Source organism: Apiospora marii (genome assembly GCF_038362585.1).
Source record: "Apiospora marii strain CBS 49790 chromosome Unknown utg000003l_segment0_segment0, whole genome shotgun sequence".
In the NCBI taxonomy this organism is placed as follows: Eukaryota; Fungi; Ascomycota; class Sordariomycetes; order Amphisphaeriales; family Apiosporaceae; genus Apiospora; species Apiospora marii.
In genome coordinates this window covers 4,916,517-4,938,129 of record NW_027117374.1, presented here as the reverse complement: position 1 = coordinate 4,938,129, position 21,613 = coordinate 4,916,517, and the positions used below count along the sequence as shown (strand labels likewise).

The window sequence follows — 21,613 nt, the reverse complement described above, 5'->3', positions numbered from 1 at the left end:
CATCTTGAGATACCCTTTGGAAGTTCTCGTCACCTCTGCTACGACTTTCATGATCATAGAAGCAACTAGGAAGAGGATGCATCGATAATAAACAAAAAGGGATATATGACTACTGTACAAACTCAAGGCTCTAAAGAAATGCCCTCACGCAGCCAAGCCATCACTTTCATCCTTACTTCATCTCACTGGAATGCGCCTCTCTCTGGATCTCCTCCCACCGCCTCCTAATCTGCTCCATTTCCTCCGCTAGGCATCAGAGCCTCCTTTTCGGGCAGGTCGGCCCACGGGGTGCGCGTCTTGCGCGACAGCATGCTGGTCTGGATGAACTGGGCGGTGCGCGGCATGCCGAGGTCGACGAGCAGGTCGAAGGCGTCGTACCACGCGGGCTCGCGCTCGGCCTTGGCGCAGCAGTGCACGAGGCGCGAGAACTCCTCCATGCGCGAGTGCACCGCCACGCACGTCAGGTTGACCACGACGCGCACCCAGGCCACCACCGAGTCCGGGTCGAGCGTAGCGGCCGCCTGTCGGAACTCGACCGTCTCCGACTTGACGTGCTGGCCGGCCGTGCTGCTGTGCCGGGAAGCCGTGTCGCTGAAGGCGTTGGGCGCAAAGGCGGACGATCGGCGGCTCCTGCTGCTGCTGTTGTCGCCGTCCTCGGCCATCGCCGAGGAGGAGTTGGAGTCGTGGGAGCCAGCGGCAACGTCGTCGGGCAGGCTTGTGAAATACACGCCGACGCTGTCGTTTCTGCAGGCATAGTCCTCGCTTACGTACCGCGCCATGCTGTAGGCGTAGTACTTGCTGTTGTAGGTCTGGAACACGGCCACCAGGTCAGTCGGGGTAGGCGCCCGCCACATTTCGTTGATGGCCGGCACGACGTCGCGCGGAGAATCCATAGTATTGGAAACCGAGTTATCGTTAAGTTCCCATCGTCGGTACTCCTTTGCTGAGAGCTCCTCGCGGGGCAGGTCACCGCGCGGAACCATGCGCTGGAACCGCGGGGTGTCGGCCGGGCGCTGGCCCGACTCCTCAGTCGCTGGGCCCAGACACATGGGATTCGCGTGGGGCACCTGCGGGACCTCGCCGTCGTCGTGGTTGCCGACGCCCTGGGACCCGGAGCGGGCGGCGATGGCTTCCTCCATTGTCATGCCGTGCGCAAGGTTGGAGTAGAGCCGGTTGCTCTGGCAGTACAGGTTGCCGTGGCGCGACTTAGGGTGGAGCTGGGAGAGTAAGGGGCCCGCCGCGTAGCACAGGCCGGCCAGGCGCTTCAGCTCCCCGAGCCCGAACGAGGACTTGCCGCGGCCGACGTGGACGTGCAGACCGCCCGTCTTCGGTGTCAGGACGCGGAGCTGGCCTGAGAGGGCGCTCACGACGCGGCGGATCTCGCCGAGGTTCTTGGGCGTGGCCCAGTACGCGGGAGATATCAGCTCCAAGCTAACCCAGCGTGTCTTTCCGCCCCTGTAAGCGTAGTCGACCGATTGCGGAATCATGACCGAGCCGTCGTTGACAATTTTCCAACCCCAGTAGCTCCGTTCTGCGGATACGCGCTCAGAAACGGCGTTTGCGTTGATCAAATCGCCAGACGAATCAATGACGGGCACACGAAGATCGAGCAAGGTGCTGCGGAGTTTTTCTTCAACCCAGTCCCGCACTTCCATATCGGCACCGGGGTTAGCATCGCTATACTTTTTCCGGTCCTCGCCTGGCACAAAGGGGATAACATTCAGAGATGGGAGAAGCTCATCGTCTATGTCTGTGCCATCACGCTCTTCCTCCAGTACCACGGGGATCATGAACTCCATCTCGACACCAAATGACAAACCCTGGCTTTTCCCGTGCAGCTCCTGGGGTTGGGTAATAGCCTTGACATTTGTATTGGCGGTCTGAACTCGTTGAGCAGCAACTTCAGCAGAGAGCTGGGCTTCGATAGAGGCTCTATGGAAGGCAGTTTCCTGAGCTACGGACAAAATCTCGGAAGTCGCGTCTGCAGTTGCGTCGTCCTTATTTTGTGCTGTTTTCGCACTAGAAAAAGAGCCTGTGGCCCCGAATTGCTGTGCTTTAGTCCCAGTAGAGGTAGGTGCTTTTGAGGCCGCCTGTGGACCCTTGTATATCGTAGGGAAATTGTTGGAGACCTTGGCGGATCCTCCCGTGCCTGAAATATGCTTCTCTCCTTCTGGCTCTCTCTCTGCATGCGCGGTTGCCTTGGTGCCGGTAGCTGTGGAAGCAGCGCGAGTGGCGGCGGGAGTAGCAACAGGATGAGTAGCAGCAGGCTGAGTAGCAGCAGCAGCAGAGCGGGTAGTAGCAAGGCGGCTAGCAACAGAGGGAGTAGCAGTAGGGCGCGAGGCAGGAGAGGGGGTAGCAGTAGGGCGGCCAGTCGCAGAGGGGGCGGCAGTAGGGCGGTCAGCCGTGGAGGGTGCAACAGTATGCCGGCTAGCAGTAAAGATAGAAGCGGACTGAGAAGGTTTTGTTTTCTGGTCCTTTTCCGGCGTTGCCAAGCCCGTATTGTAGTTGTTGGAGTGCCCTGTCACGGGGCCCGCGTACGTGTTCTTCTCCTTTCCAGGCGCCGTTGTAGGGCCCTGTTGGGCATTCCCATTGAGAGGTCCACGAATAGTCTTGTTTGGGCCCGCAGATCCGGATGAGCTCGGCGTCGCTAAGCCATGGCTAGCCTTGGTCGGAGCAGTGCGAGGCTTCTCCGGTGTGTGCGGAGGAGAGGGTGCCGGCGGGATCCAAGTTGTGTGTGTTTTCTCGCTCACGGGCCTTTGGCCTCCATTGCTGGGAACCGCTGTTGCTTCCTTACTGGACGAAGCGGATACGGACTTGGCCTCGGATATGTTGCTGTGCTCCGGGTGGTCAATGTTCATTTTCTCGGGGACTGATGGCTTTTGTGACGATGTAAAATGCGCAGATCCTCCCACAAGACGCAGATAAGGCCCATACTCGTACATATCCCTCGAGTCTGGCCGCGGCGGCTCCTGCTCCAGGTCGCTGATCATGGTAAGATACTTTATCGGCACCTCGATCTCTTTGTCATGAGAGATCGTGGCTGGATTCCTCTCCCGAAAGGCGTCCAAGACCGACTGGTAGAAGTTGTTGTCCTTGCCGACGATGACCGGCTTGCCAAACCGTGACATCGTCCAACTGCCGACGGTCAGGTAGGGGTGCGCAGGATTCCCCGTATCGAACTCCAGCCTATGGGTCTTCAGAATCGAGTACCACTCTATGCCCTCGTCCGACCTAAAGTGCTTGAAGCCGTCGTACTCGAGCCACTGGCCGTATGTCGGGACCGTGACAAACTCCCGCCCATTGTCGTAACAGTAGCCGTTTTGGAACATGTAAGCCGCCCCCAGCGATTCGGACCGCATCCAATGGCCCACCTGCTTGTCAGAGTCGTCCCAGCAGGACCGCGGAAGGGCATGCCTCGCCCAGCGCTCGAGGGCCTCAAAGGGATTACCCAGGTCGCCGATCTGCCTCTCGTGACGATGGCAGAGCTTAGTGAAGCCCCAGAAGTCGACATTTAGAAGATCTGCAACGGGAACCAACGCTTTCTCGGTGGTGCTAGCTCCAAAATGCGGACGTTTGGCATTGCCATTGTCATGGCTGCCAACCGCAGCTCTCTTCTTCCCAGCTGCTCCTGCTCCGGTGGTGTCGTTATATTGCTTGCCGCTAGAGGAACCGGCCATCGTGTAGTAAGTCAAAGGATTTGATGTATGTGCACACTTGCTGCTGTCTATGCTGCCTTGTCAGCAAAGCGATCTTACTGTGTTTCTCCAACAGCCTGTTCTGTTGGAGCAGATGGCCATAGTCATGTATTAGAAAAGAAAAGGTATAAAGAGCAATTGTATTTAGATGTTGGCTGTTTTCGGGTTACGGGTTGCATTCCTGGTCGTCACTTGAGGCCATCAATGTGAGACAAAGCTTTATGGGTAATGGATGACTGACGCGGCTTTGACTTGCGGATGTAGGCACACGGAAACAAAGAAGCACATTGACCTGGAAGTGATGCAACCGGAGAGATTTTATTACTCTCTGGATTTTTAGGCATATCATTGTTGCATGTCGTCAGCTCAGGCGAGTCTCGAGGCCCAGTAAGTGGTCAGCAAACGCCATAAGGGTGCCTCATTTCCAAATACCAAGTCAGTAACTTCAAGTTGAATTTTTGAAATTAGTACCAAGGGTTGCAGAAACGACTACAGCGCAAGACGGGGGACTAATGCAGATCGAAATGCAAAGAGTAAAGACTCCGAATAAACCCTAGACAACTCCTGACTGAGCACAGCTCTGTTCCGAAGAAACATACAGAACCGGCAATCATTTAAGTGAATGATTTAGCATGGCCCCCTAGGACGACTGGTTCTTCTTGCCCTTGTACAGGTATCTAGCCGTGGTGTCAGTCCAAATTGTGCGCAGATTCGCAGAGTCTTGGCTCGATTTAAACTTACCTTCCGAAAACACCTTCCACGGCACCAACAACACCCATGATACCAAGGCCGAGACCGACGCTCTGCCAAGTGAGGCGGTTGCGTGCGTGCAGGTCCCAGGCCTTGTAGCCCAAGAAACCACTCAGACCGACGACGCCGACGAGATTGCTGATGACAAGCGCAGTGCTAGCCTCGTCGTTGATGTCTCCGAACCACTTGGTCAAGAAGCTGTCGGCCTTGCGGGCCTTGGCCTTGCCAGCGGCCTTCTTCTTGGCGAGATCGGACTCGGCACGGCGCTGCTCCTCCTCGCGGTCGCGGCGGGCGGCTTGCGTCTCGGTCTGGATGTCCTGCTCGCCGAAGTCCGAGGGGACGGTGCGGACTGAAGGGGTGTCGACGTCGACCAAAGACGAAGTGCTGGCCGACTCGGTGGAGACGACCTCCGGGGGCTGAGGGGCGGCGGCCTGGATAACAGTTAGAGCGGTGAAGGGAGAGAAACGGTGCGATAAAATGCGCGCAACGATTGCGAAGACCCAATAAAGCTCCAGCCTTTGCAGCAACCCGCCTTAGATGGCTCCAAACCGCTGCAGAAACAGATAACAAGACAATGGAGGAAAACGCTCATACCTCTTCGGGGCTCTGCTTGGGGCCGGAAGCTGCAATATCTGCGTACGACACTGATTGGCACGTCAGTTGGGTTCAGATCAGATGATAGGTCGATCTGGCCAAGCATTGTGGGCACTCACTGATGATGTTCGGTGTTGGTTTGGGGTAGCAAGCAGTAGTGGGTGTTCAAGTACGGAATTGATGCTGCTCAAGACAGAATCCAGCAAAAAATGGTATGTCGGAAAGATTCTATTTTGGTGTTGAATGGAAGCAGAAGACCGATGCACATGTGATCAGTGGCCAAGAATGAAATGGGATTGGGCGAATGGGGAAAAACCGGGAGGTTGTCTCCCCCAAAGTGGTTCATCAGGTTAGAGCTTCTTCCCAGCTACTCCCACCCTAGCTCCTCTCCTGCTTCTTCACGATAGAATGACGCAATGACGTAGCTGCGGCTCCCACCATGCTTTCTTACCCGCCCATGCTTATCTGCTCCTCCTCGTAGCAAGTAGGCAGATCCATTCGCATGGAAAGCGTGTCAAATCTTTAATGGCTTCAGCCAGGCACTTACATAATGCAATCTATTTGTAGATAGATCAACTGGATCTTGTCCATCAATGCCAAGTTATCCCTCACCCCTCGTTTTGCTGTACCTGCCGCGCCCTCTTTTAAGCCCTGCCTCTTGCAACGTCTAGTCGCTTTCATCGACATTTGCCGAGACAGGAGAACACACAATATTGCGGGACATGTAGAGTACCAATATCGCCAGTCTACGTCAAATGCGCTTGGAAGGATATAACATCGCCTGAATATAGAAAAGACTCCTTGTTAAGTAGCGATGTTGGTTTGGTCCGGGTCATAACCCAAAACGAGGGGGTATCTTTCTTTGCTGGTGTACCGCCACCAGTATAAACGCGACGTAAACGGGTTTTCACTGCCTGAATGCGAGTCCTTTATTTATAACAGTATATGCTTGCAATGTATTACATCGTAGCATTAACTTGGGGTAATGTGTAAAAGCATTGGAAGAATTTGAAGAGCAAGTGTTGAAGGACATACCGAGGGGCTTCTGAACCCACGGTGTTCGATTGCATGCAGGGACGAAGTCTTGTAGGGCACAGCGGTACGCAAGAAGACGTTGATCTTCAACGAAGAGGCTTCCGGGCAAGATTAAATATAGAAAATACCATCCCGCTTATACTGGAGGCTGAACTTGGGTTTCCATTTATCGCCCTCCCAAAAGAAACTCTCGGCCACCAGGTCGAGCCGGAGCGGGAATTTTAGCAAGGCCGACTGTACCTGATGACTCGGAGACATTGCGCTTAAATCCGTGGAACCCGCTGTAAGTGCAGGGCGTGCAGGGGTCGGATCACGCATCGAGCTTGACTCTCAGCTCCCACCAATCTCCCCCACAGCCCATCCAGTAGTAGCGATCGCAAAGGCTGCCCGCTAAAGCACTTCCCGTCAGCCGCTTATCGCCGCGTCCTGTCGCAACTTCTCGCCTCTCGCACTCGGCTCAACTCAACTCAGCGCACCCCCCTACCGCCTACCTAGGAGCCTACCTGTCCCTGCATGCGCACGATACTGCCGTCAACTCGGGTGTCGACGTAATAGACTGACTAGTGCCGTTTGTCTCAACTCGGCTCGGATATCTGATTTCCTCCAGATCACCGGAGTTTTGGACGTTCCTTAAGTAGGCGGTGCTGTCCCCACCACCGCCTACGTCTGACACTTGTCCGGTATGATCAAGAACTCTCATACCTCCATCGTCTTCCAGTCCTCGAGAAAAGCCATCGCGGCCGTGCAGCGATTCCAAAAAGAACCCGTCAACATCGTCCAATCCTCGAAGAAAATCATCGCGGCCGTACAGAAATTCAACAAAGATCCCAACACCACACTCCTGACTAACATGTCGAGTGAAGCCGCTGCAGCGTCTGATCCCAAGCCCGGCGGGCAGCAGTCGATGCTGGCGTCGCAAAGGGCAAAGGAGGAACAAGCAAAGAGCCAGGACGCGTCAAAACAGTCGCGAACCTACTTCCCCCTGGGATACCGGGATGCTATTCACCAATGGGTATGCTCCTTTTAATATATCTCTCTGCAACGGGCCTGTGTGAGTGCTAAGTATTCAGTAGTGGACCAGCGTAACACCGCCGATCGCCGAACGAAATGTTATATCATGTATCCCCTACCTCCGAGAGGCTGTCGCGCAGAGCGTGGCACCCCTAGATGCCCTGCCGTCTGCCGAGCATCCCGGGTCCCAAGAAACCTCGGCCAAGATCGACCCCTTTGGTCCCAGAGTATGGAAGTCGCAAATGGTGCAACTACCGGGCAAGAACCGCGGCCTCAATGAATTCTCCGTCGAACATGTCGACGAACCCCACGAAGATACGCTCGTCATGCTCCATGGCTATGGTGCCGGTCTCGGCTTCTACTACAAGAATTTCGAGCCCCTGACTCGTACCAAAGGCTGGAAGCTGTATGCGCTAGACATGCTGGGTATGGGCAACTCTACGCGCCCTCCCTTCCGGATCAACGCGAAAGACCAGGCTGGCAAGATCACGGAATCAGAAAGTTGGTTCATTGATGCCCTCGAAGATTGGCGTAAGGCCCGGAAGCTCGAGAAATTCACCTTACTGGGGCACTCGCTGGGCGGTTACCTGGCCGTGTCGTATGCTCTGAAGTACCCAGGCCATCTGAACAAACTCATCTTGGCCTCTCCTGTTGGAATCCCCGAAGACCCGTACGCCGTGAATTCCGAACTGCCCGAGCCCCAGGAGTCAACATTCCAGGACGAGTTCACCCAGGATCAGCAAGCAACAACACAGCCGCATAACCAAAGCAGTGTCAAGAACTCAAGCACCAAGCCCGCGGGTGCCGAGACGCCGAAGAAGAGACCGTACCCTGGCTGGCTGGTTTGGCTGTGGGATGCCAACGTGTCGCCTTTCAGCATTGTCCGCTTATCTGGACCCTTAGGCCCTCGGTTTGTGTCAGGCTGGACATCGCGTAGATTTGACCATCTGCCAACGGACGAGGCGCAAACGCTCCATGACTATGCCTACTCCTTATTTCGGCAAAGGGGGAGTGGAGAATACGCCTTGCCTTACCTCCTCGCACCAGGCGCGTTCGCCCGCAGCCCCGTGATCAACCGCATACAGGATGTCGGCCGCCAAGTCATCAAGCCCGCAACCGAATCGGCCCCGGCGGTGAAGGAGACGGGATTCCCCATCGTGTTCATGTATGGCGAGAACGACTGGATGGACAAGAAGGGCGGTATCGCCGCTGAGGAGAAGCTCAAGCAGGCGAGGGTCAAGGCGCTCCTGAACAGCACCGACGAAGAGAAACGCAAGGAGAATGGGTCGGCCAAGGTGGTCATTATCAAGAAGGCGGGCCACCACCTGTACTTGGATAACGCAGACGATTTCAATGAGGTGATGAAGGCAGAAATGGAAGAAACGAGGAAACAAACGCTCCGTGACCGGGACTCGGCATAGATGTACATAAGGAGCTGCATATGGGGGCGTTTAGACGGTTTTGTTTTATGGGAATGCGAGAAGGTCTCTCGTCTGGGTGTGAAGGCACTGTCTTCAGTGCGTTTGTTACAAGGATATATATGCCCATCAGCATCGCTGAGCCAAATTGGGATACACAGAGTTGTACTATAGAGATTTTACCCACCCACGCCGACGAGATACCATAGATAGGTTAGGCGGTCACTTAATGTCGGAGCAATCATGTTCAAGAGCAAAGCGTTTGCTCATTGTCACAGTGAAGCAGTGGTCAGCTACAGGTGAAAGAGCACCCCTAGCGCCTGGCAGCTACAGCTAAGCTGTGCTCATAAATGTAAACAATCGCCGAGTACTTCAACAGCACCAAAAAGAGTCGCCTGGTCAAGTTGGGTGCGCGTGACACTTGGAATTGAATTAAACAATGAGAATTAGGCTAACTCAACTCGATAACAGTCGCGCCTGATCGGTGGGCACTGGGGGATTAAATAGATGGAAGGGAGGATGGGAACAGAACGTCTGCAGTCTACCGCGCGTCTGATGAACGACAGAAGACACAGAGAGGGTTTGGGATGGATATGCTTGCTTTGAAACAAACACGATAATTAAGATCAGAGGTAAGCAAAACAGTATCTCGTTCAACACCCCTTTCTCTCTCGCACATCCAACAGATCATGACTCTACTTTTTTTGATGTGATTCTTTTGATGTTTCCCTTTGACCATTTCTGAACTCGTCTTATTATTCCATATAATAATACTACCGTGTCTGTCTGTATAGTGCTGGATGTCTGGCTCTCTTACTTTATGCAGACCCGTTGACCCCTGTCCTTATCCCCCTCCCCATCTCCCCAACGGAGGTATCATCCAGGGGCCAAACCACGATTGCCATATCAATAAAAACCCGTGATATCACCGTGCTCTACTCCTCCGTTCGAGGCTTAAGCATCATACCCGTTAAAGCCAGCCACTCCATGTTTGAGAGACATATCCATTCCCCTCCAACGTCCCTTCCACGCTTTCCCCTGATGCCGTGGGCCAAATGGGCGCGTTATGCCGTCACACAATTCCCGTGTCACTCGTCTCCAGAAAGGCAGGGCTGCCTCGGCCTTCCTGGCCTCATGATCGTCAGAGGCTGTCAGAGACCTGTTCTTTTGCCCGGGTGGAAGGCGGTGGTGAGGCGTTCCCTGTACACTGTCGGAGATGGAGGCACCGCCGCTGCGAAGGCGGATGGGGAACTACCGAGGCACGGAGCAGTCGTGAAGTTGCTCCCTGGCTTCTCGGACGTGAGAATCTCGCTGACTTCCTTGACAGGGGGCATGGTGACTTGTGCGGTATGTGATGTCGAGTCAGCTTGGGGTTGTCTGGGCTGGGGCTGGTCTTTTCGAGGGGGTTTCTTCTGGCTGGACTTGGCTGGAGGAGGACATTCACACGACTTATGTTGCTTGCTCAGTAACTATGCTTTTGTAATTGTCTAATTCGTAGAAAATAAGCTACGACTTGATCGTCGAGTTTATATATACATCACAGGTTTTTTTCAGACGAAACCATGACTTCACCATCCCAAGGGGACCTAGCGAAGCCGCTCACGATTGCGCCCAATCAGCAGAGGCTGATATGTGAGCAAGTCTGATTTACCTATGCCGTTGCCATATTCGCCCGCATGCCGTGTAATTCGGCGTCACGCAACACAATTTCGGTATGCTATACGCAAGTCACTTGCATAATTCTGGTTGCGCCTCCATCACCAACATCTGCTCATCTGCTGCTGTGGTACGTAAGCTGATTCCTGGCCCGTCCCGATAGGGCAAGCTCCTATACGGCGTTTACTGTAAAGCTCCAGCAACGCGGGGGGCGGGACAATGGAGATGCAGAAGCGGGCAATGGAAGAGGAAGTGGAATCTTTGACTTTGATTTTATCGGACTCTTGTTGCATGCAGATATATCCACGGGTTCACCCATCGCTCGTACGGCCGTGGTTTGTTAGATTAGTTCCAGAGATGGCGAGATGAGGTGAAGTCAGAAACAGCCCGAGTGATTTGGTAATATGAGGCGCTACCTGTAGCACTGGGAAGAATGACGGGCGATTCTCTGGACAAGGGTAGCTTGAGCTAGGGCCTGTTCCCGCTAAAAAGTCCAGCTCGGCCGGGGGTTGGCGGGCTTGGGTGGGTTTTGGTGGTGCTTGCCGCGTGGGTGGCATCTACTGGACAGTGGGTGGCAGGGCGGTGGGTTGGGTTTGGTCCGGTGGCAGGCGTGGTTCCTCTTGTGCTCCAGAACTAGCAGAACGGCAGGACCAAATTCAGTGAATTGCATCCCGCCCTTTTCCCTCTCTTTGCTCCATTTTCCCAGAATGACGTGAACGTACGACCCAACCAACGACGAGGAACCGCAACCTCTCACCGCGATTTTGGAGCCCAAGGAGATTTTCCTGTCCTGCAGGGAGGAACGAACGAATAGCGGCCGCAGCTCAGCCTTTTTTTTTCGCCCATACCCATACCCATACCGAAACCGATAACCGCATAGAACCATAATCAGCGGCACAACCCCCTCACGAAGTCACACGAATGCATTGTCGGGAGTAGGAGGAAGGATTTCGGTGAACCGCTCGCCGACGTGGACGGTCGAATACTCTTTTTTTCTTCTCCTCTCTTCTCGACCTCGTCCCGTCCTCCGCCTTGTTCTGTTGGAAGAATAGTACATACGCATATGCATCCATACACATACATTACATTATCGAAAGAAACATTACTGGGGCAGGCGTAGCGAGCCTCTGCCTTACGCAACACCACCACGCGGCGTCGAAATCTGCCTGAAAGAGGGGTTTACTGAGCCGCACACCACCCCCAACAAACCATGGCCGACTCGGTCGACTCCATCGTCAAGGGCGCCCCGACGCCCGCGGGCGAGGCCATGTCGAAATCCCCCCCGACGGGCACGAGCCCCATCGCGAGCAGCCAAGGCGGCGGCGGCATGAAGCCGGGCGACCCGCTGCACCACACCCCTTCGTCGCCGTCGATGATCTACCTCAACCTGCTGATCCTCGAGGCGTCGCTGCGGGCCCAGTATCTCGAGCTGCGGACACGGCGGCGGAAGCACACCTTCTTCCTGGGGCTCCTGAGCTTGTGGCTCGCCGGGTTTGGGTACGCCCTCTTCTTCGCACCCCGCGAGGACGGCGTCGGCGTCGGTGGCAGCGTCTACTGGGTCGTCGACATGACGGAGAAGGTCTGCTTCATGGCCGGCATCGTCACGGCGCTGCTGGTCTGGGCCACGGGCATCTGGGACCGAGGGGTCCGGTGGCCGCGCCGCTGGTTCTCCATCTCCAACCGTGGGCTCCGCGGCTTCAACTGCAAGCTCGTCGTCTCTAAGAGGTCCTGGCTTGTTGAGGTCATGTCCGCCATCGGCTTCTTCATCACCTATGGCGCCTTCTCCAACAAGGCCGGCCAGTACCGCTTCGTCGAGCCCTCGATCCTGCGCGAGGTCGAGAAGGAGCTCAAGCTATCCCACCAGGACCACCCGCCCTTGCCCTTCACCAGCGGCGATGAGGAGAAAGGCGGTCACGAAGAGGACCTGGCGCCGGGCGGGGACTACGTGAAGCTGCTACTGCTGCCCAAGCCCTTCTCACCTAACTTTCGCGAGAACTGGGAACTCTACCGCACCGAATACTGGGAACGAGAGAACGAGCGCCGCGCCCTGCTCCGCCATAAGTTGCAGCAGCGCGATAAGGAGTTCGCCAAGCAGCAGAGCCGCTGGTTCTGGTGGCTACCCGGCCGGCAGCAGAGGCTGGAGAGGATGCGCCAGGGCGGCACGCCCGACGAGAAGACACCACTACACCACCGCCAACACTCGACCGTCATGAAGGAGCACCGGCGATCGCGCAGCGGCAGCGGCAGCGCGCGGCGGACATCCACCTCGGCCGGCTCCATATCACGCGGCACCACCCCCATCACCGTCGTCGACGCCGCCGACGGCCCCGAGGGGAGCAGCAGCGGCCCCGCCCCCAGCAGCAGGCGCGGCAGCAACGCCTCGACGGCGTCGACTAAGGGCCGCGTCAAGAGGCAGAACCTGTCCTCGGGCTCCCAGAGGGGCAAGCGGCCGAGCTCCATGGCGGACAACCGGTCATTGACGCCCGACTACCCGTCGCCGCTCGCGCGGGAGAGCAGCGTCACCCGCGAAGACGGCGAGAAGCCGGCGTCGGGCCACGAGGGGAGCGGCGGGACGGGCCGCACGTTACGGAAAAAGGCTTCCCGGTCCAGCGTTGCGTCGCATTAAATAGACCTGTCTGTGTTTTCTGCTAGAGACGATTTCACGGTAGCAATAAATTATGATGAAAGCCTTCCACTTGCCTATGGTTATATTTAATCATCGTGACTCTTTTCGTGACTCGTATGTAATCAGATCTTGCCTTGCGTTTAAGGATAAGAGCAACGCTATGAGGCTTCGCCAGTCAACAATTGCTGCTTTTGGATTCAATTCCTGGAACTGGAGAATAAGGGCAACATCCTGACTTCGCCTTGCCTCCAAAGAGTTCAAAGTTAGGCATTGGCAATAATTCGGTTTGAGCTCCCATGCACCGCTTTACAGTTGCCAGCCCACACAGCGCGTTCGCTTATCATTTGGGTATTCGATACAATCACAAAACAACCACTGGCTAGTGATTTCGTCAATGTATGAGGTCATGTTTTCGTCTATTCCGCTTCATAATCTTCCGGGATTACCCAGCAAACCAAATGTCTGTACTCATCATGAAAACAAAACTGCCAATCGAGCGGGTCTTCCTGAACTCCATGCTATATGTATACTGTACTGTACAACACCCTTTCTGAGCCTCATAAATGTTGCAAACAGGGAGGGTATATGCCATTCCTTAAAACTCCCGTAACCATGCAAACGTAAAACACACCAATCAACTCCCGGCCTCTTCTTCTCTAGAGATCCATTTCCGTATCCTTGCTGTCGACAAAGGGGGCGAGGCCCGGGCGGGAATTCTGTGCGTCGCCGTCGTCTTGCTCGTCTTGGTTGATCTCGTCGGCGTACCGCTTCCCCTTGGACGCGGCGGGGCTAGGAGCGACCGTGTTCGCGTACTGGTTGACGGTGCGCCGGGCGTTCAGGAGGCCCTCGTAGGTGAACAGCAGGAACTTGACCTCCTCGCTGAGGCTGACGCAGAACCGCCGGTAGTGGATGAACTGGCACGCCTGGACCATGTTCATGCCCAGGACGGCCATCATGTAGGCGATGACGACGACGGGCGAGCGGTCGTTGCCCGTCTCGCAGAAGACCAGGACCTTGCCCCGCTTGTACTCCTGCTTGTTGATGAGCATGCTGCCCTCCTTGGTGGCTGTTGTCGTTGTCGCTTGGCCGCCGGCGGCGGCGGCAGGGTCAGGCACGGCCTGGCTGTGGTAGACTTGCAGCAGGTGGCTGTTAATCATGCGCACGGCCTCGGGGAGCGCCTTGATCATGCCGGAACTTCCATCGGCGTCGATGTGCTCGGCCTGGATGCCGAGCTCCTGGGCGACGGCGTCGACGGCCATGAGGCGGGCGTGGGCCATGCGCACGTCGCGGACGGCGAGGAGCATGGTGATGCCGTTGGCGCGGAGCCAGTCGCGGTCGCGGGCGACGTTGGAGGGGCCGAGGTAGAGGAAGTCGAGGATGGGCTGGGCGTTGCGCCGCTCGCTGTAGTTCCAGCTGCCGGTCAGGTCGCGGGCCGTCTGCTCGCGCATGCCGCCCGTGATGATGGCGAGGGCCTCCGGGGTCAGGTCGCGCGGGTCGACGTTGGCGTACGAAGGGACGACCTTAATCGGTCCGCTGTTCGCAGCCAAGGCCGGCGCCGGGATGGAGATGGAGGGGGGACTCGGCGGGCGCGAGCTGTACGGCACCGCGGGCGTGGCGAAGCTGCTGCCGTCCATTGTCGTTGGCTTGGCGAGTAGATCAGAGTGGAAGGCGATGCAGCAGTGCAGTTGAGACAAGAAGGAGGGTAATCGATTGCAGAAATCTACTTCATAAGTCTTTCATCATGAGAATGCGGGAATGCTGTTGTTGGTTGGTACTCGAAGTAACTCGAGAGAAGTTCGGTTGGCGCAAAAGTATCGGCCAGACACGACGCGCCCAGGTCCCTTCCTAATTAATTCAATTGGGAAAATTGCGGGGTCGATTGGAGATCCTGTGCCTGAGTCCCCTACCGAGTATTGTACCAAATTCCAGGCAGCCACCACCTTTCTCAGGCTAACCTACATGTCCCTGACATCTTATGTACATACTTAGACATGACCGACCGTGACAACCGTTGGAAAGTGGATTTCAAATCTGCCCAGTTCTGGATTCCAGGCAACCACACCACCAACACCAGAAACATTTATATTTATAAGATGGATCTATCAGTGCGACTGAGGCAGGATTCCTCGCATTGAGGAGGCCCCCCTTCTACTGAATCTACCCAAGTGACCAGCACAATGCAAAAGTAAGTAGGTACGGATAAAAACCACATTTACAATCCTTCTTCTCCCCACAGGCCGTCAGGCAGGAGCTGCGGCTGCCTATCGAAAAACGAAGCCAGCTCCACGACCCGCTCGACAGCGGCCTCCTGCCGGGCCGTGACGCCGGCGAAGAAGAAGACCTTGAGCCCCAGCAGCGGCACCGGCGCCTCCACGAGGCGCAGCCCCGCGCGCGCCCGGCGCAGGTCCTCCTGGACGGCGCGGACGGGCACCGACGCCACCAGCTGCTGCAGCTCCCGGGTCCGGTTCCGCGCCATCGCGGCCGTCTCGATGTCGCGCAGCATCTGCTCGTGCGCCTTGGACGGGCCCCGGAACCACCAGCCGCTCCACCAGCTGCCCATGGTCGCGTTGTGCAGGGCGCGCAGCTCGCCCTCCCACGTCTGCTGGCTGCGGCCCAGGTGCCACTCGGTGCGCTCCAGCTGCCGCGCCAGCGCCTCGAGGTCCATCTCGATGGCCGTGGCCACGTCGATGGGCAGCTCGAGCATGTCCGACAGCCGGAGGGGCTCGTCCACCAGCCCCTCGCGGATGTCCTTGAGCGTCGGCGTCCGGACCTGGAGGAAGTAGCGGTGCAGCCGCGACCGGGGCAGGTCGGACCGGCGGCGCAGGTAAAAGAGGGCCTTCTCGTGTGTGTTGTAGACTTCCAAGCCGAGCCACTGCGCCTGGAAGCGCAAGTCCTCAATCTCCTTGCCCAGCGACTTCAGCGCGTTCCGTTCATCGTGCATATGGGTGGCTATTTCGGCTCTATCGGGCAGGTTGCTGATTACAAGGCTTCGAATCAGGGAATCCTTACCGGAGACTTCCTCGGCCATGCGCTGCAATGGCATTTCCCGCACGCTGATGTTTCGAAGAATCGATGTTACCTCGGTGTTGATCGCGAGGGCGCGGTCGAGCATGGAGTCCGGGGTGTGGTAAGCTGCGTACATGACCGGGATGGAAACGGCGAGGAAGATCAAAGAAGTCCCCAAAAAGGCGCGAAATATCTCTTTGTAATTCCGCGCGATCATGTCGAGGAGTGTCATGGCCTTACTGCGTACGGGCTTGAGGGTCACTGCCACTTTCGGTGCGACCTGGGTAGCCAATACGTCGAGTGTCGTCTTGGCGATATTTGTGGCAGTGTTCAGGGCCGTTTTCTGGTAGGGTGCCAGCTGTCTCTGCTCCCATAAATACCAGTCGGGGGAGGTGTACTCGGTCTTCATCTCGATGGTGTGCCTGGAGCCGTTAAAATCCCTGATCAGGTAGGTTGTTATGGTACATTCTGGGGGCGAACAATTGCCTCTGGCGAAGCCAGGCGCAAGCGACTGTGGCAAGAGTTCATGCCCAGGCTGTACATTTTCTCGTATGGCTTGCACTAATTCACCTTGGACTGTTCTCTTTCGAGTGGTTACTTCCCACAAGTCCCAGTACGTCACAATATCAGAGGACCCCGGGGTCTCAGGGGGCTCCGCGACTGTTAGTGTACCGTCCATCATTGGCCAGAAAATTGAATTTGGAGAATCTGGAGAACTAGCCACAATGTCACTGGCTGCTTTGAAGAAAGATCAACGACTTTTTGGATCGGGTGTTCAAGATAAAGGAGACAAACCCCATCAAAGAAACAACAAGGGATATACCGAACGCGGAGCTACACGAGTCTTCCCCCTTGCGCCCAGAATGCTTTGTCTACACCTTCTAGAAACGAGTATGTGACTGAATACCTGCTTAGGTTTTATGTGCATATTCTTTCTACTATGGTGTTGGTGATGATCCATTTTCCACTACTGGAATGAGTGGTGCCCCAGGGAGGGGGGCACATTAGATAGTATAAATAAATACAACCGATCAAGATATGTTCCTCTCCTCCAGGACATCAAGTAGATGACCCCATTGACTTTCACAGACCGTTATTTACTGTGATGATGACGCGTCTGCAATTCGCACCCCTCCGCCAATGAGCAACTCAATCTCGATACTAAAAAGAACTCAGTTAACACTTCATGATTCCTCAGCCATCCACAGTGAACTAAAGACTTACTTGAGTTCATCGTCTTCTTCTTCTTCGTCCTCGCCATCAGAGCCATCTTCAGACCCGACGTCAAGGTCATCGGAAGAGTCGTAGTCGGGGTCGTAGTTAGGGTTGTCAGTGAGCACTCCGCCTGCGTAAAGCAAGTCGCGCTGGTTCTCGGTCTGGCCTGAGCTCCTTTCCGATATTTTCCAAAAGGCCGTTGGACCTGTCGGTCCTCGTGGATCGAAGTCCCTGTCACTTTGCGTTAGTACTTTCGGATACGCATGTCACGCCACGTCGAGTACTCACTTGTCGAACCAGTTGCCGAGTACCCCCTTGGCACTCTTGACTCCTCCAAGTTGGACGCTCTCGCTGCGCCACCGCTCTTGGCCATTAAAGATGGAGAACGTGGTCCACCTGACCTCGCCCTCCGGCGTGAGTCTTACAGTGCCTGTCTCGCCCACTTGTATTAGTAAGTCCAGATCTATGTTTAGGTGAGGAAAATACCTTTGGCGTTGATCTCACCTGTTAGATCGCTATTCGCATTCTCGTCCCAGCTATCGTCCAAGGAACGGGAAACGCCCTTGAAGTGGACAACCGGCAGGTCTTGCCCATCGTCGGGGCCCGGCGGCTCAATCCTATCAACGCTGATCCTCATCAGAATAAGACGGGTGGCCTCTCCGTATTCGATGGCACGGCGGGGAATGTTGGCAGGCAGCGCCTGTTCGACCGAGAAGTTGAAGTCAAAGAAGTCTGTGTAATCCAGGAAGCAGACCACTCTGAGCCATGTGCCTGTGACACCGTATGGATCCTGTAAATCTAGAGGGTTCTGATCGACCGGCTCCTCTTCGTCCAATGGCAGAGGGAGATAACTGCCAGGCCAGACACCAGCGAAAGGGGTATCCCAGAAATTCTTGCAGATGGGGAAAGAATTCAGGCCCAGACCCTTCAAATTGGCTCCAAGTACTAACAAGATAGCCTCTACTTTCTCCCAGTCGACCCTATCAGAGCCATCGTCCATAAAGGGGCCCCATCTGGTGCGTGGCGTGTACTGCCTGATATCGTAGACCTTTGAGCAGGCAAAGGGAGACATCTTTCCCTGCCGGGTCTCGTGGGGACTGCGTTGGGCGTAGAGCATGGGCACCCCATACAAGCAATGCAACTTGGCGCTCATCTGGTGCTCTTTCTTCGGGGGCGATGAGAATGTGCCCGAGTGGGGAAGTTCGGCACGCGCCCTCTCGTAGAGAAAAGACCTCTCGAGAAAGGCGTACTGGTTCTCATAGGAGCTAAAGAGCTTAGAGAGTAACACGGCATTGCGGGAATAAGGGTGTGTCGTCGACGAAGTGGCTCTTTCACCATCCACACAAGCATTTCTTAGCGCCTCGGTGACAGTGTCATGAACGAAAGCCAATTCAGATCTCTGGTATAGGAGTCAGCGACCTAGTTCTTGGCACAGCAGGCATAAAGGGAAGCAGACATACTTTGGACTGGACACCGGGCCGACCGCAAACGACCTGTAAGCGTACAAGATCTTTGAGATTCTGCTCCCAATTGACGTTGTTCCGGGCGGGCTTGTCGAAGTGTGCTAGATAGACATGCTTGAAGAGCATGGCGTTGCCCCGAACCGAGTGAAGGAGGGCCTGGCACACCCGGGGCACAAAAGCCAAGTCGCTCGGGTCAACGTATTGCAGAACATTGTGAATGACCTCGGGAGGAAGGTCTGTCAGCGAGACCATGTTGACGGGCTTGTATTGGGACTGTGAGATAACCAATCCAGGCGACTGACTGACTGATGGTGTCTGTGGTCGTAGACACGAAACTGGAGATGGGAAAGATAGGTGCCAGTCCTTGGACGAGCCCTCAACGGTTCATGTTGCTCACATGCTTGCTGCAGCTAGGTCGGACCTTACGTCTATATAAGCAGTCCATCGGATCTAAGGTTCGGATTAGCGAGCGCGGGGTTCTACATAACTCCACTGCTCCAGCGCTCCTGCACCCGCAAGTGTTACCTGCGGGGCGTACGGACTTAAGGAACCGAGTAATGACGAGAGGCTCACACATGCAGTTGGCGGCTTTCTTGTACCTGCTTACTTCAATACCTTATGTAGGCTAATGAGGTCGCAACAAGTCGACGCAGCTCCCCAAGTCGAGACTTAGAAACAGGACATGACAGGATAGGCCGCGATCGATCTCAGACAACAAGAACGCCGGGCGTCCAACAGGCAGTAGGGTGGTTTTATGGTCGCCTGTTCCGCCGGCCGTGCCTATCGCCTCGTGTTTGTGTTTCATGTACCGACTGTTTCACCAACTTTCGGAGATAAGAAGCTCAACACTTTAGCCAATTGCTGAACAACCTACTGCGGCAGATCTACGTTTGCGCCTGCAGGCCGAAGCCACTCAAATGCATAATCCCACGTCAATGGCCCAGCAGGGCTATCATCAACAGAGAAAGTTAGACATGGTATGTAGTCCACCGCCATATCGATGAGCCGAGGCTTTGGCACCCGGCTCGGATCGACAACATGGGTAAGGTAACAATGATTGTGGGGGATTTATGGGTATGAACAGCGGCCCGCCTACATGTCGTCAAGAATGTGGCGACGTTGTGGAAGTCAACTGCACTTAACAGAGCCTTCCATAGTAATGTGTGATTACCTTGATTCATCTATTCGAGAATAGCAAACTACAGCTAGTCTCGTTAACAATAGACACACATTTTCAGGCATGGAGGCCTGGACCTACACCAACGGCGGCTACCCAGCCGCCCTCCAGAAGACGACGATCCCGCCTTACAAAGCACCGCTCAAGCCGGAGCAGCTCCGTGTCCGCGTCAAGGCCGCCTCCTCTCAACCCCGTCGATGCGCAGCTTATGGGAAACCCCCTGTGGCCCTACATCCCAGCAGCGGTGATCAGGGCCAACAAAGGAGTGGGCGAGGACTTCTCGGGCGTAGTCGAGGAAGCGGGGACCAGCTCCGGCTTCAAAGTCGGCGACGAAGTGTTTGGAGTTGCTCCTTTCCTACCCGAGGGGACGCTCCAAGAGGTTGTTCAGATCGATGTCAAGTCGTCCGTCGTGCTGCCCAAACCGGCTGATTGGTCTTGGGAGCAGGCCGCCGCCGTGCCGCTGGTTTGGGTCACGGCCCAAACCTGCATTGCCAGGGCCGCGGCATGGGTGCCCATTCATGGGGGCAAGATCGCCATCCTGGGCGGCAGCTCTAGCTGCGGCATCTACGCCGCATACATTGCCAAGCAGCGCGGGTGGCAGGTGGCGGCAACCTGCTCCGGCAAGAACGCGGACCACGTTCGCAGCATGGGCGTGGACACAGTCATCGATTACACCACCACCGAGGTATCCGAGCAGGTCAAAGCATTCGCTCCTGATGCTATTCTCGATTTTGTCGGGGGTGTCGAGTGTCTGGGATTGGCCAGGAGGTATGTCACCGTCTGCGGCGACAAGACGAGTCGCTTGGCGATAGGGGGCAGAGTTGTCTACTTGTGGAATCCGCAAATGGTTCTTCGTGCTCTTCTGGGAAGGGCTGGTCTCGGTCCCTCCTACACCTGCATCAATCTTGAGGTTGAATATCCTAACCTGGAAGGGGTCCTGCGTTTGCCCAAGGAGAAGATCTTCATCGATAATACCTTTGGCTTCGAAGAAGTCAAGGATGCGTTTGACAGGATGAACTCGTCGCGTTCGAGGGGCAAGATTATCGTCAGAGTGTCTTCGTGAGAAAACAATGCATCACTACTTGCGTGCTTAAAGAAGAAGAAGAGGATAGAAAATAAGTCAAAAGAAACAACAAAAAGGGAAACTCGGAGCAAGTCCCCTCAGGCCCGACCCAGCTGTACTAGACTGTCGCGCCCCCTTCTGAACCACGCTGGGTTCCTAGACAGGCCATGCCACCATTTCATGGTGCTCTGTCTTCCGGGTATTTAGTTGTTTACGGGTTACCATTCCGGTCTAGGGAGTCGAGTCGGTCGTGGTTTGATTGTTCTGTGTGGTTGCTTTTCTGGGATTGGTGGTTAGAGGGAGCTTACGTTTCTCTTGTTCGAAGAGATGGAGGCGGGGGTGGTTGTCTGTTCCGCGTTCCTTACCACTCGGCCATTGCTCCGTGGTACTTCGACTGACTTGCTGGTTGAAAAGCTGTCCTGTTATTGGGACCTATCTGTCTACCTCTACAGCTTTGGTGAATAGTGGTTAGTGGGTGGTAGCTGGCTGGTGGTTGAGCATGCCCCCTCCCCCCTCCCATGAACTTGCTGCCAGCTACCTACGCACCTGTACTGAGTATCAATTGCCACTCAGGCCCGAAGCTGTGGCATTCTGTCTCGTGGGCAGGTAAGAACTTGTATGCTTTCATCTCACTTATGAGCTTCCTTGCTGCGCCCATGCCATACCTTGAGAACCGCAGTGTTGTCACTCGTCCTTCAACTTCAGCCTCGCCTCCTCTTCAACCCGCACATGTAAATCATTAGACAAATTACCGTCCACCAACATATCTGAACATACTCATACACATTGAATACATGCCACACGAATCTTTTGTATCTCACTGACATCCTTAGGGGACACCTAGCAAGCCCGCTCCCACATCCTGCTACTCCGGCATACCAGGATTTCGAATCGTAGAACAACT

General features: G+C 55.6%; 9 protein-coding genes across 9 annotated transcripts; 3 read left to right on the top strand and 6 right to left on the bottom strand.

Moving 5' to 3' along the window:
* Nucleotides 1-224: 224 nt before the first annotated feature.
* Nucleotides 225-3,677, bottom strand: PG985_005074 (uncharacterized protein; the record flags this gene model as incomplete). The annotated part of the gene is made up of 1 exon (XM_066824843.1): nucleotides 225-3,677. The coding sequence occupies one exon, from the start codon at nucleotides 3,675-3,677 to the stop codon at nucleotides 225-227; it is 3,453 nt and encodes a 1,150-aa protein (XP_066688003.1).
* Nucleotides 3,678-4,335: 658 nt separating this feature from the next.
* PG985_005073 (mitochondrial intermembrane space import and assembly protein 40 protein) lies at nucleotides 4,336-6,332 on the bottom strand (the record flags this gene model as incomplete). Its single annotated transcript, XM_066824842.1, has 4 exons — nucleotides 4,336-4,372; nucleotides 4,437-4,876; nucleotides 5,040-5,089; nucleotides 6,203-6,332. The coding sequence occupies 4 exons, from the start codon at nucleotides 6,330-6,332 to the stop codon at nucleotides 4,336-4,338; spliced, it is 657 nt and encodes a 218-aa protein (XP_066688002.1).
* A 424-nt stretch (nucleotides 6,333-6,756) lies between these two features.
* PG985_005072 (Alpha beta hydrolase) lies at nucleotides 6,757-8,506 on the top strand (the record flags this gene model as incomplete). Its single annotated transcript, XM_066824841.1, has 2 exons — nucleotides 6,757-7,086; nucleotides 7,148-8,506. The coding sequence occupies 2 exons, from the start codon at nucleotides 6,757-6,759 to the stop codon at nucleotides 8,504-8,506; spliced, it is 1,689 nt and encodes a 562-aa protein (XP_066688001.1).
* A 1,148-nt stretch (nucleotides 8,507-9,654) lies between these two features.
* On the bottom strand, nucleotides 9,655-9,837 carry PG985_005071 (uncharacterized protein; the record flags this gene model as incomplete). Its single annotated transcript, XM_066824840.1, has 1 exon — nucleotides 9,655-9,837. One exon carries the CDS (start codon nucleotides 9,835-9,837, stop codon nucleotides 9,655-9,657), a length of 183 nt encoding a protein of 60 aa, XP_066688000.1.
* A 1,532-nt stretch (nucleotides 9,838-11,369) lies between these two features.
* PG985_005070 (uncharacterized protein) lies at nucleotides 11,370-12,785 on the top strand (the record flags this gene model as incomplete). Its single annotated transcript, XM_066824839.1, has 1 exon — nucleotides 11,370-12,785. The coding sequence occupies one exon, from the start codon at nucleotides 11,370-11,372 to the stop codon at nucleotides 12,783-12,785; it is 1,416 nt and encodes a 471-aa protein (XP_066687999.1).
* Nucleotides 12,786-13,441: 656 nt separating this feature from the next.
* Nucleotides 13,442-14,419, bottom strand: PG985_005069 (uncharacterized protein; the record flags this gene model as incomplete). The annotated part of the gene is made up of 1 exon (XM_066824838.1): nucleotides 13,442-14,419. The coding sequence occupies one exon, from the start codon at nucleotides 14,417-14,419 to the stop codon at nucleotides 13,442-13,444; it is 978 nt and encodes a 325-aa protein (XP_066687998.1).
* Nucleotides 14,420-14,997: 578 nt separating this feature from the next.
* On the bottom strand, nucleotides 14,998-16,200 carry PG985_005068 (uncharacterized protein; the record flags this gene model as incomplete). The annotated part of the gene is made up of 1 exon (XM_066824837.1): nucleotides 14,998-16,200. The coding sequence occupies one exon, from the start codon at nucleotides 16,198-16,200 to the stop codon at nucleotides 14,998-15,000; it is 1,203 nt and encodes a 400-aa protein (XP_066687997.1).
* A 688-nt stretch (nucleotides 16,201-16,888) lies between these two features.
* PG985_005067 (uncharacterized protein) lies at nucleotides 16,889-18,721 on the bottom strand (the record flags this gene model as incomplete). The annotated part of the gene is made up of 5 exons (XM_066824836.1): nucleotides 16,889-16,952; nucleotides 17,016-17,237; nucleotides 17,295-17,436; nucleotides 17,493-18,405; nucleotides 18,467-18,721. The coding sequence occupies 5 exons, from the start codon at nucleotides 18,719-18,721 to the stop codon at nucleotides 16,889-16,891; spliced, it is 1,596 nt and encodes a 531-aa protein (XP_066687996.1).
* A 786-nt stretch (nucleotides 18,722-19,507) lies between these two features.
* On the top strand, nucleotides 19,508-20,709 carry PG985_005066 (uncharacterized protein; the record flags this gene model as incomplete). Its single annotated transcript, XM_066824835.1, has 2 exons — nucleotides 19,508-19,516; nucleotides 19,708-20,709. 2 exons carry the CDS (start codon nucleotides 19,508-19,510, stop codon nucleotides 20,707-20,709), a joined length of 1,011 nt encoding a protein of 336 aa, XP_066687995.1.
* Nucleotides 20,710-21,613: the final 904 nt, after the last annotated feature.